This window comes from Trachinotus anak, unplaced genomic scaffold (genome assembly GCF_046630095.1).
Source record: "Trachinotus anak isolate AG129_WGS33_773 ecotype Australia unplaced genomic scaffold, CSIRO_AGI_Tana_v1 ptg000014l, whole genome shotgun sequence".
Classification (NCBI taxonomy): domain Eukaryota; kingdom Metazoa; phylum Chordata; class Actinopteri; order Carangiformes; family Carangidae; genus Trachinotus; species Trachinotus anak.
Window position 1 is genome coordinate 16,398,694 of NW_027273865.1, and position 20,381 is coordinate 16,419,074.

At 42.0% G+C, this 20,381-nt stretch overlaps 1 protein-coding gene and 1 long non-coding RNA gene across 3 annotated transcripts in view; one reads left to right on the top strand and one right to left on the bottom strand.

Annotated features, from left to right (window-relative positions):
• Positions 1 to 1,719, top strand: part of LOC139632358 (uncharacterized) — a 20,739-nt gene extending 19,020 nt beyond the window's left edge. The window contains exon 2 of the long non-coding RNA XR_011693545.1: positions 7 to 1,719. This is a non-coding gene — a long non-coding RNA (uncharacterized lncRNA). The remainder of the gene's footprint in view (positions 1 to 6) is intronic.
• mettl16 (methyltransferase 16, N6-methyladenosine) overlaps positions 1,285 to 20,381 on the bottom strand; it is a 27,166-nt gene continuing 8,069 nt past the window's right edge. For both annotated transcript variants that reach the window (XM_071497255.1, XM_071497254.1), the window contains exons 3-10: positions 16,525 to 16,712; positions 15,286 to 15,426; positions 13,939 to 14,054; positions 13,573 to 13,715; positions 10,845 to 10,914; positions 8,669 to 8,758; positions 2,694 to 2,867; positions 1,285 to 2,239 (exon numbers count right to left, since the gene is read on the bottom strand). In XM_071497255.1, coding sequence (XP_071353356.1) covers positions 1,595 to 2,239; positions 2,694 to 2,867; positions 8,669 to 8,758; positions 10,845 to 10,914; positions 13,573 to 13,715; positions 13,939 to 14,054; positions 15,286 to 15,426; positions 16,525 to 16,712 — 1,567 coding nt within the window. In that variant the 3' untranslated portion in view covers positions 1,285 to 1,594. The remainder of the gene's footprint in view (positions 2,240 to 2,693; positions 2,868 to 8,668; positions 8,759 to 10,844; positions 10,915 to 13,572; positions 13,716 to 13,938; positions 14,055 to 15,285; positions 15,427 to 16,524; positions 16,713 to 20,381) is intronic.

A 20,381-nucleotide genomic window follows, 5' to 3' on the forward strand; every position in this document is an offset into this window, starting at 1 on the left:
CCGCAGTTTACAAGAAACCACGACTTGCAATAGGCCGCATTTACATCTGATGAATGTGCGGGTCGGCCGCCAATCAGCGCCACAGGCTCCGGGCCACATGGACACAAGCGACGCGGACTGTTGTGCTTCATCTCCCGCGTCCGAGCTGCAGGGACAAGCGCCTATAAACACGGAGTGCATGATGGATACATCTGAAATGAGCAGGGCTCAAATGGAAACCAGATGAAACCAGTGTTGTGAGGGGAGATATGCACAAGTCAGCGTTTTTTGGTGTTTGCACTGTTTCCATTCACTTTTTAAAGATTTAACTTGTGACCAAAAATGGTTGCAAATGGAGTAAACAGCAAAACATGACAAGTACACAGTCATTGGTTGAAAGCCACCAATGACTGTTACTACTTTTGATGTGTAGGTCAACGTGAGACTGTATTAATCTAATAATGCAGTATATTATACAGTATTCTGAAATGGGCCATCCTACATGAGTACCTTTACATGGGTACTTTGATGATGCCAATACTTTTGTACTTTTAAGTTAAATTTTGAACATGACTTGTAACAGAGTATTTCACACTTGGATACTATTGCTTTTACCTAAGTCATGGGTCATATGAACGAAACTTCCTCTTTATGTGTAAACATGAGGAAATAACTAACTGTGAACCAGCTGTTTATTTTCTTCAACATTAAACGCGTGCATCATTATCAGTTCCCTAATATGACACAAGGACTCAAAGTGCCTGCTGTTGCTCTACTTCTCCCACCCCTCATGTCTCTCTCTCCCCTCTCATACTTGCACTCACTCTCTCTCTCACACACACTGGTGGAGTCAAAGTCCTGGAAAAATCGAGGGACATTTTGTACAACTGTGATTGTGTTTTTGCCCGTGACACTCAAACAGTGAACATGCACGTACACATGGCCCCGGATATTTAGGTCTCCCTTCCTGTTATTCACTCAGCTCTGGTCAGGAAATGTGTCAGCTACGACAGAGTAATAATAGCAACTACAATACTGAAGGTTGTTCAGGCACAGGAAAGGCTGAGGGGCTCCAGGAACATCCTGAATTACACAGGCTGTGTAAATTTAAGACTTGCCGACTGCCAAGACAAAGCCATTCACAAATACAATGTCTAAAACACAGCAATCAAAGGATTTAATCTTCATTCAACAGACCAGGACAGGAACAAACACTGTCCTCTTGTGGCCATTTAAAGGCACTGCAGCATCAAAACAATTAAAAGTACTTGACTGTGTATGTAAGAGACGCCAAGAAGAAGCAAATGTTATAAAAATGTACATTTATTCCAAATGTTTTGACAGCTTTGAGGAGGAAATACCAGTGCCTTAAGAGGTAAACTAACAAGTACAAGACAATCTGAAATGAAATAATGGCAACACGTAACTGTGATTGTCTACTGGAATAAATTTCCAGCCGCCACAGAGGATTCCACATTTTGAAAAAAGCTGCATAAAGTTATACACAGAAAACATATTTTGACTGTCCAAAAATAATTTCATAACAGACCCGGCACTCAGAACTAATCTCTAAAATAATGTCTGTGAAATCCACACCCGTTTTCTCTTTGATCATTTAGGACTTTGCAACAGACTTTAAAAGTGTGTTCTTCAGGTAAGTGCACAGTTGGTTCATCAGGTCTTTGTTCTGACCCTCGACCCAGTGCATCTCAATCACCGCATCGCTCTCCTCCTGCATCACATTCAACAGACACTTAAACAGGAAGTGCTGGACCGCACCAGGGCTCAGCGGTCGCTTTGAGGGTGGTTCACTTGCTGTGGCAAGTGTTTCCTTTGCACCTGTAGACTCCATGTCCACATCTTCACCGGTTACATCTTCTGAGGCCTCTCTTTGTTCACCAGCTGTGGTCTGTGTTACATCGTTACTTGCCTCATTTGAAGAGCCGTTTCCTGTCCCCTCGTCAGGCTGCTGTTGAGCTGGCTCCTGTGCAGATGTAGTTTTGTTTCGAGGGTGATCACCTTGGGTGTTGCTGTTTTGTGTGGAGGCAGGCTGGCTGTGGGAGGATTTGGTCGTGACAACCACAGCTGGGGCAACAGTAGTTTGAGAGCTGGTTCCTGCACAGTGAGACGCTCTGGGAAGCTCTCGCAACTGACGCTTCTGTTCACGTTTTCTCTGTCGACCGTGGATCCAAGTGTTCTCCACAGCTGTCAGAAAGAGACTCTGCTCCTGCTCCCTGCAGGGGACACGTTTGTGCAGCACCTGTCATGTAAGAGGACAAACAGACATATGTTGAAGTGACTGCACAGTGTGTGACCTACCAAGCTGATCACTTACTTTTACTCAGTTAAATCCACCTACATACAGGGAATAAACTGTGCAGTAAAAGCATGCAAAACATGCAAATTCACACAACAGATCTGCAAGTAAACACTACCTTTGGGACCCTGAAGCTTCTAATGTGACTGTCAAAGTCAATCAATCAGTCAAATCAACTCTACAGTAATGTTTGAGGCTGTTGTACAGTTACACTGTGTTGAAGTATTCCCTGTGTAGGGAGGACAAAAAATTCCTCCACAGTGCAATTTGAGAATAAACATGCCACATATTAAAGCAGTCTTCTTGCTTCAGGTACTGGTGAACACTTATCAGATGCCAAAACACAGCACAGCCATGTATAATACTCTGAGACAACACACAACTCTGGGAGCCTTACCCTCAGGTCGGTGAGTGTCCTCTCCAGCAGGGCAGCGATGCTGTCCACAGGGCTGCAGGCAGTGCAGCCGATTGCCAAGGCTTTGACCTGGAGCTCCTTAAGTCCTGCCTCTGGAAGTGTGAACGACAGGGGTTTCCGGGACTTCTCCAGTTTACGCTTCTTACTGGGAGGAGACTGAGGGAGAACCAGAGAGAATTACACAATAATCCATACAAAGATCATTCTCAATTTGTTTCCTGATTAAGGTATATTTTAATTTAGAAACAGCGCGGAAGAAAGGTCAGACAGACCAATCAAAAGGTGTGTGTGGGTGAGACTCATCGTTGACATGGATACCCGGGGTACCATAGTCAATAGGATTATTTAGATAGTTAAATTACACAACAATAGAGAAGAATATTTGTTTCAGCCAAAGAAACATAGTATTACCCATCTGAGAAACCATGTTTTCTCCTTTTCCCACTTTATCACTACTACTTTTTATACAATATTGCACCACATTATTAGTCTCACTACTTTTTTCTTTATCTGGTCTGTTTTGTTATTTATTCTGTTCTTATGCTCTTTTCTTTAAGTTTGTTTTCTTATGGTCTTCATTTTCAGACACTGACATCAGAGGCTGGAAATTATGATTGTAAGAGTCCATAACACTACAACCAGAGCAAGGCCACCAGCAGAGGGCAGTGAGGGGTGGTGGTTTGCACACAGTAAAAGCTGTATGACGTTTATTTAGCAAAAGTCAGTGACAAGACAAAATGTTTTCTTATAATCAACATAACTGATAAGAGGCATCTGAAAGGGACACCTGGAAAAAATAAAAAATAAAATATTCTGCAACTTAAAAGAAAAAATCTAAACCTGAATAATCCACGCTCCTCATGTGGTCTAGGACAGTCATCTGTGAAAATGAACTAAAAACTAAACCGAATTAAAGGTGTGTGACAACAAATACACACACATGCTGTTATCAATAACAAGCACATGCACATATTGTGGCAACCAGCAATAAAGTGTTAAGTTAAATCGTTCCTTATACCTTTCATTCACAGTGTAATGTGCTCAAATTCTCACAGCCTAGTACCATAAACTCATAGCTGTTTATGTTACCACTTTACATTCACAGCTGAATGCTATTACATTTAGAGAAGCTACAATTCACATTTGTTTAAATATCTTATGAGATATAAAGCCAATTATGAAGGAGAGTGTGGATGAGGATGGATGAGAAAAACTTGCATAAACTTGCATAAACTTGCATGTGGCCCCATATGCAGTGTTTTGAACTGTAAAGTCTTCAGTGACTTCAGGGACAATGACTCGCACTTTTCCAAAAAACTTAAAGTCTTTGCACACCTGAATGTGTGACAGGAGGAGAACATTACCTGAATAAGAATGAGAAAACTGCATGCTGCTGCCCTGTTACTGCTGAAATATTCATTAATTTAGGATGTTCGACCTTCATCAGGTATGTGGGCAAGCATGACAACCGTTCCATATAAACACAAAGAAGCCGTCTCAACTATCCAGTCGGAGGAACACAGACATTAGTTCAACTTGTGCAGACACACACATGCATTGCCATCCTGTTACTTTCCTGGATAGTGTGTGATTTTTCTCATTTTTTGTTTTGCTACTGTCTAACAAAGGCTTAAAATACACAAAAAAATACTAAGAAAAAAAATCATGTGCTAGTGTTAATCAATTTGTTTTTTGGTTTATTTTGCATTTGTACAATGGAGGGAAAATGGACAGAACAGAAAAAACACCCTGTATTTCAGCTTGAGGGTGTTCATACTTTGTTCTAATGTGTGAGCTACACAGCCTAAATTAAATTATTTAGTATGTGTAGCAGCTTGTTGCAAAGTGAAACCAGATACAAATCAGTGCTCAGTTGTATTAGTATTAGTATTAGTGCTGGATTATCTTGATATACCACCAACAGGGGTGGATTTTCAGTCATTGTGCAAAGAGTTTGTTGACATCTGTAGTTCTGTTCATGATGTGATATGAAAGCGGCGTTACATTCTTATCCATAATCCAGTACTGTCAAGGAGGGGAGGTATCTTATCAGTCCTGAATCCAGTCTGCAGCAGGACAACAAACCCAAACACACAGCCAGAGGCATAAAGAACGATGTTCAGAGACAAGAAAACCCAGGAGTCCTGCAGCAGATGGTCTGGCCCCCACAGAGCCCTGATCTTCATGGAGTCAGTCTGAGATCACATGAAGAGACAGAACACACAGAGACAGACTAAATCCTCAGAAGAACTGACTGTGGCAAGTTGCTGTTGCTATCACCACAGTAGTCTATGTACGGTAATCTTTCGTCTCTGTTACTATTTTCTCTATCAGTAGATTAAGAACTTATACTTAAAGCTGGGATGAGTATCTGTGGTCAAACAGTTGCGTCAATGTGACATATCGACAGAAGATGGATGTTCACTACACACCACAAGAGGGCACTCAAACCACATGAGCGCCAACTGAGCCTGCAATGAATTAAACACTGTTCCTTATCTCTAATCCCCTCTAATGTCACGCTATAATGGCGGTGGAGGTCATTATCCAGCCGTGTCTGAATACAGCAGACATTCTGCAGCCATCGTCCACCACACGTACACTGCAGCCAATATTTCAAAGCTGCACTGGTCACGTCACTGCAGGCTCACTGAAAGTGGGGAGACAGCGGGGGGTCTGCAGCTGCAGCAGCAGGAGCAGCAGCAGCAGCAGCAGCAGCAGCGGCACACAGTGACAGAGCAGACAGCATGGCCGACTGACCTACAAACAGCAGAGGGAAGGAGCTGGCTGTGACCTTCACTCTGTTGCACTGAGCTGGAGACAAGTTTGGTGACTCTCATTTTATTACATCAGACTTTTTTTTATTATTATTATTATTATAGTCTTTATTTATTGGAGTTTATATTATTTTATAGCATGTTTATATATTTTATTTGTTTTCTCTTTCTCTAATGGCTCTAAGTAAATAAATGAATTCACATATATTCCCTGCATCTGCTTCATTATAATTGCAAAAAAACATGTTATTTAACTCCTAATAAAAGGATTTTCAGTCTTGATTATCTCTTGATTTTAGTTAAAATTATGGTTCTTGAAAATGCACATAGAGGAAGTGGACATTTTTAAATCAGTGGGCTGGCTGCTTGTTAGAGCTTCTTTTATTTCTTATTGTTTCACACAGACGTCTCTCCCCCATTTTCTCCACGCTCTGCAAGCCCTGCAGCTCAATGTAGAAGGAAAGGAAATCAATAAAATCCATCAAGCCAAACCTGTTTGTTTGTACTGCACATCCTTGACACAGATTCTTGCACTAATACACTAGCATATAAACACACATACATACAATGTCAACATGCACAGACACAAACACAGACCCACAGACAAAGAGCATGAAACCCACACGTGTACAGCTCTACATACAAACCTCCACCTCCACTGAATCACATCCTCTTCTGACTCTGCTGCTCTTTCACTCCATTATTAATCCCACTTACCCACTCTCACCTCACTGCAAACTCGCTTGCTCTCTCTCTCACTCTCACACACACACACACACACACACACACACACACAATACGGATAGATGACAACCTCACAATAAAAGCTTAGCCCAATTTTGAAAACCAGGCAAGGTAAAAGCCTTTGAGTCCAACAAGAGCTGTTCTCTCCAGATTTGTTGTCATTCAATCATCTATCTTGACCTCCTGAACACGCACACGCGCACACGCACGCACGCACACACACACAGTAGAAACAAAATGCTGCCAGTTTCACCCTGAGGCAAACATTGTAAATCATACTCTGATCACCCCCTCTCCTCACAACCCCCATTTTCCTTTTTGTCAAGTCCCAAACCCCCTGCATGGATTCCTGGACTCTGGACCCTCCTGAACCTCCTCCTGCCAGAGGCCTGTATGAGCAACAACAGCAGCAACCTGCCTCAGGACTCAGACAAGTCTTGCAGTCTATTCTGTCTACTAGACCTCAGTAGAGTAAGACTGTCTGTGTGTTAATAGATTTCTGTACCTGCATCAAGTTTCCCTTCACTACAATCCATCCTCTGCATTTTTCCTTTTTGGTAGTGACAAGCCAGTTTTTATTATTCCAACTTTAAAGGATAAGGTCAACATTTTGGGAAATGGGCTTATTCACTGTCTTATCAGTACAGTAAATGTACAGCCACACCCAGCAGTCAGTTAGCCTAGCTTTGCATAAACTGGAAATGGGGAAACAGCTAGCCTGGCTCTGTCAAATGGCAACAAAATCTACCTATCAGCTCCTATAAGACTCACTAATTAGCATGTTATATATTGTTTGTTTAATCTGTACAAAAAGGAGGAAAGAGACAGAAAGAAAACCACAACATGCTCTTTTTATCTACACAATAACTGGAGCTTAGACAAACATGATGCAACCTCTAGTGGGCTTTATTGGAGCTGGTAGGCAAATGTATTTTACCCTTTGAGCAGAACCAGGCTAACTATTTCCCCCTGTTTCAAGTCTTTATGCTAAGCTAAGCTAACTGTCTCCTGGCTACAGCTTCATATACAACGTACAGATAAGAGCATACATCTAACTCTCAGCATGAAAGTGAATAAGCACAACTATTGTAGAAAGCAATGTTGATCCACTTTCAGTCAATTTACTAATTGATTAATTGACTATAGGCTGCAGTTCTTGTTATGTCGTAATGCCACTGTCACGTGTTGATGTTTCCAGATTTGAAAACCCAGTAAAAAGTGGTTTAAAAAGTATAAAAAATTAGTAGTAAGTATTTTTTCCTTAAAGAATGCAACGTTGAGTAGGAGCAAAAAAGAAGAAGATGTAAAAGAGTAGTAGTAATAGTAATAGTAGTTTGCTGGCTGACCTGGTAATAATTGTTAAGTAGGTCACAGTTGCCAGTTGCATGCATGTCACATATGTTATAGTCTATATGTAACTTTAATGAAGCCCCACCCACCCCCACTCCATGCACATACATCATACCAAGCGACCATAGGAGAACATGCATGCAGACAGGAGTCAGGTAGTCAACCATGCAAGGAAATACACATGCAGGAACTTCTGTCATGTAACAACCCACCCACCCACCCACCCACCCACACACACACACACACCCCCCCCCCACACACACACACACACACACACAGACAGACAGAGTAAACACATGTGCTTGAGGGGTCTGCCTGGTAATGATGGAAAGCAGCTCTCGAGTGTAAATGATGCTGGATCTGCGTGTAAGTGGAGGAGGAGAAAATGTGGGCCAATCTTTCTGCTCAACTGCTTTTATGCTGAAGAGTCCAAAACACAAACAGTCTTCATGACACATACAGCCTCTTCTGCACCTGCTGACTGCCTCCACCCTCCTTTATTTGTTTGCTTTCAATCTTTACCACTGCTGAATCATTCTCAGTCCTCTATGTGATGACTTTCACTGTTCTGGCTTTTTCACTGTGCCCATTTTCTATTTATCTTCCACTCACACTGTTCAGACAAGACAATGGCACCATGTGTGTGTGCACACAGTCATGTCCTGGCAATTGTTGCCTGGCTACGGCATGTTAAAAATCACATAAACATCTCCCTAGAGTAAGGAATAAGTGCTTCTAATGGAACGGGGCTTCAGGGAAAGAGGATACAGTCTGGAGGGAGGCAAGAGGGTGGAGCAGGACAGAGGCAGTGCATTATTGAGGAGGTTTTGGAAACAGCCACCTGCATGTGGGCAGCAGCTTAAAGAGCAAAATGACCACCGTTGATGAGATTACTTCCTTGGATATTGAAATGTGGTGCAGTTTTTCAGTACTCAGTAGAGTTCAAGCAGAAAATACCATGAAGGTACTGAATTTCATTTCGCAGCCATAATGACCACAAAACAATCTGTTGAGTCTGTAGCGAGCAGTGGGACACGGGGAACAGAAATAGAAACAGAAACAGAAATAAAATCTGCACAGACTTACCGGAACAATCACATCATCATAAAAACTCCAGGCCAGCGCCCACCGCATCGTCCGTCCCTGGCAGAACTCTGTGTGCGTCACTTTAGGCACCTGAGCAAAAAGAACATAGGTTCAGAAATGACCACCACACTGCTGTTCATGCAGCCGATGACTTCACCAAGGAAAGAGTTTATTTCTGTATCTACAATGTTCGATGGAAGTTATAGCACAGAATCTGATCACACATTTGGTCAAAAATGTGATCCCCTCCTCCACCAGTAATTACATTTTAGTTTCTGACTGTGCTTTTGTTCCTGAGAAGATTTGCTGTTTCCTGGTTCTCCAATGTAAATACCATGTATTATAAAGGCTCCTGAGGTTGCCAGTATACTTCTTTAGAGGTGCTTGAAGAGCGTATATGGTCAAACAGCTTCAGAACCTCCCCTCCCCCACAGCTTTCCAAAATTGGATTAGAGAGAGCTGTACCCAACCATTTCTCTAACTTTATGAGGCCAACAATCCAAAGTTCATGCCCATTTCATGCAGCAATTGTCCAGCTGTGTGGCAGTGAGAGCGGAGCCAGGGTTTGAACTTCTCTCTCCCAGCTTTCTTCTTTACACAAATATTTCTGCCACTTTTCATGGTGCAGCCAAGGGCAACATGATGAAAGCCTTCCAGAGGAGTCTCAAATGTGCACTGTTATCCCTACAAGAGGCACTTGGACTGTCTTATGTCCTGCCACAACCACAACATGTGTACTCACAGTACTTGTAGTGTGTCATGAAACATGATAACGTAAGTTTAAAGTAAATCAGTCTTACATCATCATTTATGTAAATTTAAGCAGCAGGACACTCTACTCAACTCTAATCAGATCACCTACTCTCTGGTGCAAGCCTGAAACACTGGGTATTGTTATTATAGGTGTTGTTATAGAGCTATTGTGTTCATAAGATGTCCACAAAGTTGATTTATTCATTCATGAAAACATGAATTACAGTGCTCCCAGGAAATAAAACCATATAAAAACTATATTCCATTAGTACTAACATATAACATCGAACAGCTGGAGCCACTGAACTAATCAGCTACCCTGATTGAGGGTTGAGTGATATGTACAGTATGTGTGATAAAATGCAAACAGCTCTACATTACCAAGTCATTTTCATCAGTTTATTCTAAAGCTTGATCCTAGAAAGCACTCAGTGAATCCTCGACATGTAACAACCTCTGATGGTGTGAAGCAGAGTCAACTCCAACATTTTCTCACTATGAGCTTTGGCTCCACGTCTCTAATCGTGGGTGAGAAAATAGAGAGTATGCATCCATCATGTGAAAAAGACATGGATGTGGTGTGAAAACCCTTGTGCTAACAGGGCACTTTAGCAGTCTCCGAGGACTGTGTCTTTGGTAAATAGGAGGAGCGTCTCTTAGATAAAAGTCAGAGGTCACACAGCTCCGTAACTGAGGCAGCAGGTTTTTATAAATTAAAAACACAATCAGACATGAGGAGAGACTGGAGAGAAAATCACGTAATGGACGATAAAGGCTTTAGCATATTAACTAGGCCAGGTTTCTTTTTACACACACACTTTAAAATGAGGCTACACACTCCTCCCTGGACATTAGCCAAGGCTGCACTCACTCTGATGAGCAGCGGCAGCACCCTGAGACCTCTGGAGGGGATCTGAGGGACAGCAGGTGCAGAGGAGGGGAGAGGCAGTGTGGGGGGGGGGGGACTGGAGCCTCTCTCATTTTTCATTTTGAGCATGTGAGGGAAGTGACTGGCACAGGACCACAGGCCCGAAGCAGTCAGGAGTCATGTGCTGGGCTATTAGTTCGGCTAATGATGCTAATGCATGTTAGCTACAGAGTGCCGCGTGATTCGGTCATGCACTGCTGAAGGATATCAGCTCAGTCATGGCTCATTTGTGACACTGCTTAGCTGGCATATCAGTAAGCGCTGATCTGTTATAGGGTATCTGCTGCCTCCACAGTGACGACCGACTGTTTCTGAGTGTTGGTCTGAGATGGGAGGAAGATTATTTTAACAAGCCATTATGAAGCCCTGTATAGAGCGGCAGGAACAAACTGAGACCAATGAGCTAGTGCTGTTGTGTGATACTCTTTGAAAACAGGGGATGCAGACGTGTTGTTGTGTGTTTGGCCTTTGTTCTGGGTCTCACTGGATACTCACCCCTTGCTTCCTCAGCTCCTCTTTCAAGGGTGCCAGGCTGCATTTCTTCCCCAACATGCAGCTGTACCACCTGCAGAAAAAAGGATCCATATTAACCAGCTGTGTGTGACTGTGCAAGCGGCTGACAGCCTGGCAGAGATCAAACTACCAAGCAGAGATCAAACGAGCCGAGGTGGGCTCAAGGGAGCAACACAAAGACAAAGTAAAACACAAGAGCCGGAAAAACATCCACGTGTGTACGGTCCACAGTGGAGGAAAAGATGTTTTGAAGTCGTCCCGTGCCGGAGGCCTGATCAATAATCTCTGCTGTGCAATAAAGAGATGAGGTTGATCTTGATCAATAAGCAGTAGAGTCCAGCCAGGGAAGATGGAGGAACGATAAACACGTCAGGGAGTCAGTCTGGAAGAAAGACTGGTCAGTTTCACAAACCTTGTCAGGGTCTGTTTAGTTTTCAGTAGACACTAATTAAATCTAATCATCTGGTCTTTATTCAATGGCTACAGCTTAGAGACTTTGTTTTGCCACTTTCACTTTTATGGGTACGTTTGATCTACTCACTTAAACACTTTCCTCACACTTTACGGAAAAAAGTTCTGATCTGAGTAAAATGTTGACTCACTCATCTGAGTCACCTTCAAATGTCACAGCAAAGTTTTTTTTGAGCAGAAACAAGTAATTTGTGCCATTTCCCTGGGTTTTGCCTCTCAGGCTACATATTGTACAAGGAGGAAGTGGTGAAGGAACCGCAGACACTACTCAGGCCTGGAAAAAGTACTTCCACCTTCTCTGCATGTTTTTTGGAATGGTAAAAAAACTGGTAAAAAAAACAAAAAAAAACCCACAATCTTTTAATTTATTCTTCCTATAACTGAGATCATTCAAATGGTCCAAACAATGAGTCAATTAATCTATTTGTTGCTCAACAGAAAATTAATCACAAACAAATGTGATGGCTGCTTAATCGTTTAAACAATTTATGAAGCAAAAATGATAAATATTGTGTGGTTCTAGCTTCTCAGATGTGATGCTCTGCTGCTTTTCTCTGTTTCATATCATTGGAAATTAATTTTTTGTGATTTTAGACTGTTGGTCAGACAAAAGAAATCTGAACAATCAATAGATAAAGCAAAATAATTGTTATTTGCAGCCCTATCAAAGCTAAAGGACACTGTTCTCTGAGGTAAAGATGCAAATAGAACAAACTCAGGAACATGAACATAGTCACTAATTATCAGGTCTTTATCAAGGAAACTAATTATGATTTCTCTTTTTTGTTTTTTCTTTATACCACCATTATTATGGAAAGCACTCACAACTGAAACCAAAACTGTGCCAAACCTGTACACAGCCGCGTGCTTGACCCGACAAAATAACATCTTAAAAACCATTTAAACCCGTGACTGACTGTAAGAAAGGGCACTGAAATGTAATCAGGTTTGGGAGGTTTGAAGATGCCCAGAGGGGTGAAGGGGTGGGGAAAGCAAGATGTCAACCTCAGTTGCCACAATGAAATATTGAACAGCTCTAATATTCACAGATGTTCCCCACTTTTCGGCACAGTGGGGAGGAACACCCAGAAGAGCGAATACCCTCCTCCACCAGACATTTTTTCAAACATCCTAGAGTGTGCAGCTGCCTTAGCATACATATTCAATCTTCTCTCTTCACATGTTTCTGAAGCACAGACATGTGATTACAATCTTATTACCAGAGACTGTAATTTTCATATCAATAGCATGATAAATGAGGAGTGTTACCTCGTTTCTAAATGATCTTTGAGGCATTTGGAAGTGTCTTGTACTGCGAACTGAGGTGGCTCAGCCTTAACCAACAGTAATTACACTTCAGTGGAAAGAAAGGTGAAAGAGGAGCAAGGTGCAGCGGTGGAGCATCTCAAAGGACCAATCGGAGAAGCTGGTGGTGTTTCCATGGACACCTGGTGGCTCTGGTGTCCCAGCATGCATTTGGGAGTGACAGTCAGCTCCGGTTGGTTTGGCCTGAGCCTCAGACCTGTTAAATGAGACTGGGTTCATTCTCACTTTCTCTCCTCACTACACGAGTGGAACAGAGCCACACATGAGCAGGCAGCTGTTAACATCAGTCCCTCTCAGGGCCACTCATCTTTCCACTGAAGCACGATGTAAACACACACCACTGCATACACCCCACACACACTCACATGCACTGCACTCACTGTGGAAGGCCAAGCAGGTGTGGCATGTCTAATCAGTTTTAATAGCACTACTCTGCAGCTCCCTCTACCCATGTCTCACTCCACTGCCCCGGTGACAGCCCTGGTAACGGGGGAGGGTAAAGTGACGGCTGCTGGTGACACCCCCGCCCAACCACCAATCCACCCAAACACAGCTGTTCCCTGTGGGCTCCCGGATACAGCACAGGGTGAGTGTGTGCCAAAATCATTAAACCAACTGTGGATGACAGCTCCATCAATGTGCAGCAACCCATCTGCCCATTTAGCCGCTTGGTGTCCCCCCCTTCACTGATGCTCTCAGCGACCATTTAAACCTCTCACAGCCTCTCCAGGAAGAGCAAAACTGCAGCACTCTTGTGCACTAATCTGCCAATTTAAATATGTAGCGCTGTGGTCCAGTTTCTGTCTATGACTGGCCTTGATGAACCTGGTTTAGGTTTGGTAACAACTAGGGAGAAAAATCATGTTTGAGTCAGGCTTCATTTTGAAGGTTAAAGTCCTGCTCTTTTCCTCACCGCAGGCGTTTCTTGAGCTGCAGACTATCGTGAATGATCCTCTTGACAAACTCCAGTTCCCCGCCCTCCGCCATGATCTCCGTCACCCCGCCTGTGTTCACTGAACTGGGAGGAGGTCGTCGTGAGTTCCTGGAGTTTACCCCCTGGAGAGAGCAACAAGACAGACAGAGATTAAGATGAAATCCTATTAGAAGCCTGTTACTATCGTGTAAACAAACAGTGTTTCATGTTGGAGCCGCTCTGGTCAGTGAACAAGTGCTGCATTTACTCTCCATGAGATAAATATAGATCCTTAAAGAAGTCTAACCTTTTAAATGTTCAAGATTCACAGCAACAGTAAATTAGTCGTGGTGGACGAACACTGACCTTTGCTTCTAGCTGGTTTGCAAAAAAAGGAGGGTTGCACATGCAGAAGTCGTATATGATCTCTGTCTCTTCTTTCAAGGCGTCCATCAGTAAAGTCTTCTGTGGAACCTTAACAACTGGGAAAGTTAAAAAAACAAAAAAAACACCGAGATGAGGATTTGGAAGTTCAATGTTTTTGGAGACAGACAAAAAGAGAAAAGGCCCATATAAATGTGGTGAAATCTTTTGTAGTCAGTCCATAACAGTGGTCCTAGATCAACTGGGTGACATGTACATGATGGAAAGTGTAGAGCTTTGAACAACAACATCAAATTTCTAATAGTATATGAAATTTATGACCAAAAATCTCACAATAAAATGGCTTCCAATGATCCACATCAGAGTACATAATAACAGTAGGTGCCAACATATAAACAAAACATCAGTTAAAAGTAAACAAAACAAGAGATGTAACTATATATATTATATATGTACCAACAGTATTTATATGTAATTTCAATTTGAGCATTAAAAAAACCCAACAATACACACACAGCACTAAAAAATAAAAGCACAATCTGAAATACCTGAAAATTGATCAGTGCAGTCTCAGGCTGAATATAACTAATTTCTGTTTTATAATATGGCCAATAAAAATGTAAAAAAAACCCACAAATCATAATTTTTTTTAAGCCTGAGGATGTTGGAATCAAATTGCTTCTTTTGTCCGACCAAGATTTCTAGTTTACCATCACATAAGACAAAGAAAAGCAGCAAATCCTTGAAATTTAGCAGCAGAACCCAAAGCATGTTGGTACTTTTAGTTGAAAAATGACTTTTAATTGATTGTCAGAATAATTTTAGTTCAGTCACGCACTGTGACCCTCTCACACTGTGTGACATTGTATGCTATTACTTCAAAGTGTGCAGGGCCCTTAAAGCAAGACTATTTAACTTTAAACGGAAATAACCCATTCTTCTTTCTCTTATTACAAATCAAAAGTGGACTTCCTTAGCAATAAAACACACCCTTGCTCAGTTTGGTACACTCAAGAGTTTTGTTGCTTCAGCCTTACTTGGTCTGGTATGACCAGTAGCTTGTGGAGGCTAACGTTAGTTAACATTTTTTTTGACATTATTGAGTCAGTTCACTATGTGCATAACTATTTTCTACTTCTACTGTCACTCTACATTTTAGCATTTACAGTAACTGTAATTGTTAGTTGTAACCACAGTGGCTGCAGTTCAGCTAAAGCTACATAATATCTCACTGGGTAACACAATATACACATTCTATACTGAAACACAAATGTTTGGATGTAATGTCTTGAAATACCTTGTTTGTCAGAATGAGAGGACCATATTTACCTTTAATGAGGTCAGACAGGTTGTTCTGCTCCACATTTTTTGTGGCATAGTCAAAACAGATGTCATCCACCTCTGTGGCGAGGAAATACCAGCCGTTCATTGTGGCTCCCAACAAGGGGTAGATACAAGAAGCCCCTGTGCCTGAGGAAACACACACAACACAAACACTTCTGGCAGCATGACAGTGATGTATAAATTCATGATGATGAATGGTTGTGACTGAGAGATCAGTATAAATATATTCTGGGGTGCTGTTTAAAGTTAATGATTGCATGAAGCGAGGGTTGTCCAAGAACGTGTGATGGTGCGTTTCTAAAGCATTATCTTTAACTTAGTGAACATAACGGTCAATACATGTCAGTTCCAGCAGCTACTATTGAATCATTCACATCTAACAAGGACCACAGCTACATAATTCAGTCCAGGCTCAGACAAAGGTGGTATCTGTAAGTGAGGGAAAACGCCCAGTGGTGATCCATCAGGGAGCAGACAGCTTCAATCTGCTTAAAGAAAGATTCAGGTTCACCAATCAGTGACCTGAGGCTCTAAAGAGGACGGAAGGACGGACACACGCATGCACACGCATGCACACGCATGCACACACAAAAACACACACACACACACACACACACACACACACACACACACACACAAAAAGCTCTTTCCCTGACAGAACAGCAAACAAGCTGTGACATGTGGATGGGGATTTGGTCGGTACATGCTGGGAACACTGGGAACACTGGGGGTGACTGCATCCATGTGCACCAGCTGGAAGCACCAAATGACATTTTGTGTGCAGCTCTGAGCTGCTAGTTACCACATACATCTAGAATAAACAAGAACAGGGGTCTCCAATTCAAATTAACTCCGGGCCAATCATCTGAACGCTCAACATGCTTTCTATATTTTTTTTATTCCCTAGACTGTCAAGTGTCAACTATTTCTTGCATCTGCATGTTTATTCAAGTTTAGCTTCTGCTTTAGATCATAATCCTGGAGAACTATAACTTTCTCCCTTCATAACTTCATTTAACATAAAATTACGATGAACATTAAATTATACAGGAGACCACTGAAGGCAGGACCAAACGGTTGAGGAAACCCTTCGGTTATATGAACAGTAATGCCAGCTGGACTCACTTGCAGCATCCACATCACATGAGAATGTAAGTGACACCTATCTGGCACACTGTAACATGACACATGTACAGCAAATGACACCAACAGTAGTGATGTTACCGATGTCGATGCCCCGGCGTAGCTGTTTCTGGCCGTTGATGAGGTCCTCCACCCAGTGGATGTAGTTGAGGCGCAGGGGGACAGTGGGTATGAGGCGCTCCAGAGGGATCTCGATAGTCAAACCAAAGTCCTCCTTCAGCAGGGTGCAGGTCAGCGCTCGTACCGCCTCCGGCTCTTTGAAATTCACACTAGAGGAGAAACAAACATGGCTGAATGAGTTCATGTAAACATTTTAGTTGTTCAAAAAAAATAGAAAATACTGTATACTACCTCTATAACTTAAAATGTATCTCATGGGTAGAAGGAAATTTCAGGTTTATTGTATCTTGGGTCTTATTGTACAGAAGTTTCAGTAATTATTTTATCGATGATAATACTGTAACAACCAAAAACTTTGCTGACATCTGCAAACAACCAACAGCAGTCAGACCAGGATGTACGTTTCCCAAGTGTTTATGTCAAAAAGATGGCACTAAATCTGTTAGCTGTGTTAAATGTAATGTAAAGATGCAAGGTTTGTTTACAGAATTTCTAATATGACCTGTAATGTCAATGTATAGAAAAAGGTCAGTTTTAAGGTTTTTTAGGAGGAAATTTTATCCTTCAGTGGGGAGAGATAGGGAGGTTTTTGGGGAGAGAGAGGGGATGGCATATAGCAAAGGGCCGGGCTGGAGTCGAACCTGGACCACTGCTGTAAGGAATCAGCCTTGATGGTATGCATTCTACCAGGTAAGCTGCAGAGGTGCTCCGCAACCTGAATGTTTGTTTTTTTAGCCAGATTATTTAAACCACTTTATTTGGAGCCAAAACTGAAACCAAGGCTACTTGACATGTCAGTAATAATTCCACAAATGTCCACAATTATAACAAGTACACAGGTCAAAGCTGAACAAAAAGACTTTCTGTGAATAGACAGAAAAGCAGAGCTGGGTATCAAACCTTGTTACTTTTCAGTCGTCTTGCCAGTTGTATATCACATTGTTTATACAACAAAATACAAAAAAGGGTTTATTAAAAAAACTTGGTTTAAATGTCACAAGGTAAGGTAGGTCATATCAGTCTTTCCTGGAGATTTGACTGTGGAACTGAAATAAGTTGACTGACATTAACTTAAAGGTTTAAAAGGTTTAAAACTTGCATAATTGTCTGCTTCTGATCTCCTTTTCTTCTCCCATTGAACATGTCACCATGTTCCCAAATCTCAGCAGTTAATTGGGTGAATACAATTCAGCCTTATTATTACTGATAAAAATGGTGGCTACTAATGGTAGTTACAAAATTATGGCTGAGGTTATGTGAAACCTGAAATTCCCTTTCAGGATGATTTCCATTTAGTGAGTTGCTGATACTCAGCATACTCATGTTCTTAATACAGCACTTCATTAAGCTCTTCTCTTCCAGCCTGGTGCAGCTCTCTGCACTGCACTGCATTACTTCACATTACACACATACAGACACACACATGAAGGACAATAGGGAGATAAGCAGCCCATCAGTTCACATTCCCCTGCTTAATGACAATGAAATTCATATTGTGAACACTACTTAGACCTCCCACTTTTTATTCCCAATTCTCAGTCCCACTCGTTCGGCTCTGCCGTCTTTTCCTCTCAACGTGTTTAATGATTTCAGCTGTCATACAAGCAGGCATGAGTGCGACAGACAAAACGAGTGGGTGAGATAGGTATAATTAAAGCTTCTCTGAGCTCTCGGCACCTCGCACCTTGGCAGATGCAATTAGACACATCCTGGTGACGGGAGCGTCTGGCACCTCACAAGTTTGGTATGAGCATATTTCAGTGGTGCTGCTGGTAAAGATGGCTGTACAACTCTGAAACCCAAAGCTGTCAGCCTCTGATTTTGTCATTATTTTCACTGTTTTTGTCTCTCTTCACAAATCAATTACACATCAACAGCTGAAATATCTTACTCTCCATATTCAGCTCCTCTTCGGTGATACTTCACACCAGATAAAAGTCAATCCCAATTTATGTTTTCCCTTCTTTCCAGACCTGTGTAATGACCACGATGACTCCAACAATTAAATTTAAGTGAGTGATCACACTGAAAACAGTGCTGTGTTAAAAAAATGCAAGTGGCTGTGTTGCTTCACGTACCAGTGAGATAACATTTATGAGATAACATCTAAAACGATGCACAGTGGTTTATAATATATGAGGATGGATTTTACTCTGCACAGTTATCAAAGTAGCAATTATTTCCTCTTTTGTTGCACTGATGTGTTAGACTTAGAAGTTAAACTGTAGAAATAAAATGTTCACTAGGGCTGTCACTTAATTTGAAATTAGAACAATAATTCAAGCATGGGAAAAATAAATAAATTTAAAACTGTAATGACCTGCTCGAATTCAAAATTTTGTCTGTAAGCACAACAGGCCTATTGCTGCTCTATTGACCGGAGCTAATCAAAAATGTAGGACAACTCCAGTGAGGAAAATCTTTCTGATCGAATACCAAAGCATCTGACAGGCAGTGTGTGGCCGTCTTTTCAGTGCAATACTGAAAAGACTTATGGATTATATTCGAGGTTTGAAGAAATTATGTGATTATGTGATTATGTTCAAAGTTGTCCAAACTTTTTGAAAAAGCGATCAGGAATCTACATTTCCATGTATTTGATTGGTCAATGCAGCCTTTTGCAGGATGATATCACATCATGTTGTGACGACCAACAGTCAACAGACAGGCTCCTTTCAAATGAATGAGGGCACTATGTTTTTCAGAGCAGGGCTAAAGCATTGATGTGTCATAGGAACTGGAAACTGGACTCAAAGCTGGCGCCCACTGAGCTGAATGAAAATTGCTAACCTGCTGCATAAGCCAAAAAGATTTCAGGCTTTAAGGTCTATGTCTGCATTGTAGAGCACACTGCACATGTGCATTATTGCTTCCCCTAGAAAGAAGTTGGTGTATCACACTTTGTGTCCTGCTCCACGTGTTTCAACAATGTATACATTTTTCTTTAGTCTGGACCAAATGAACCAAATTACAGAGTGAAAGCCAGGTGAGGGGCTCTGGTCTGTGCTGCTGACCATTGGCTGCAATGTCCCCAGTTCACATCCAGCTGGGAACCTTCGATGCATGTCACTGCATACATATCCCTCCCCTCACTTCCTCTCATGTGTCAACTGTTGACTATTTAATGAAGAATAAAATTCCCCAAAAATAGTTATTACACACAGGGGGCACACCTGCCTTGCTGCTGAGTTGATTCTGGTGACTAAAACACAGCGTCTTCATTCAGGAGTCATAATAAAGACAAAGGACCTGACTGCAGCCAGGTGTGAGACGGATACAAATGAGAAACGATTTACCTGTAGAGTCTGACATCAATCTTACCCAGTGTCTCCTCACCTAATGAACATATTAGGTTAATGGTCCAGTGTAGTCAGTTGCTGAAGGAGTCTGACCTTTTGGAGAAAAACTAACACCTGGCTCCTTTGAGGACATACCTAATCTCACACATTTACAAACCAGTGAAGACTGCACTTTAAAAATGGCCTAAGCTTTGAGGGAAGAATCAGGCTAATGAGACAGAAGTGATACATCAGCATAACGCCCGCACTTTCCCAAAATGAAAGGCAGCCTCTCTCATTTGTCCAGCTCTCAGATTTTCTGCCCTCTTTCATTTTCCTCAGAGGCATCATTAGATAAGGATCAATATTCAGAGAGGGAGGCTGCTCAGGCCAGCCCTCTATTTTTAGCCCCTGATGACTGTGGGGGTGTGTGTGTGTGTGTGTGTGTGTGTGTGTGTGTGTGTGTGTGTGTGTGTGTGTAATGCAGACCGATCACTCCCATCAGAAGCACTGCGAATGTCTCCATGGCAACCCCACCTA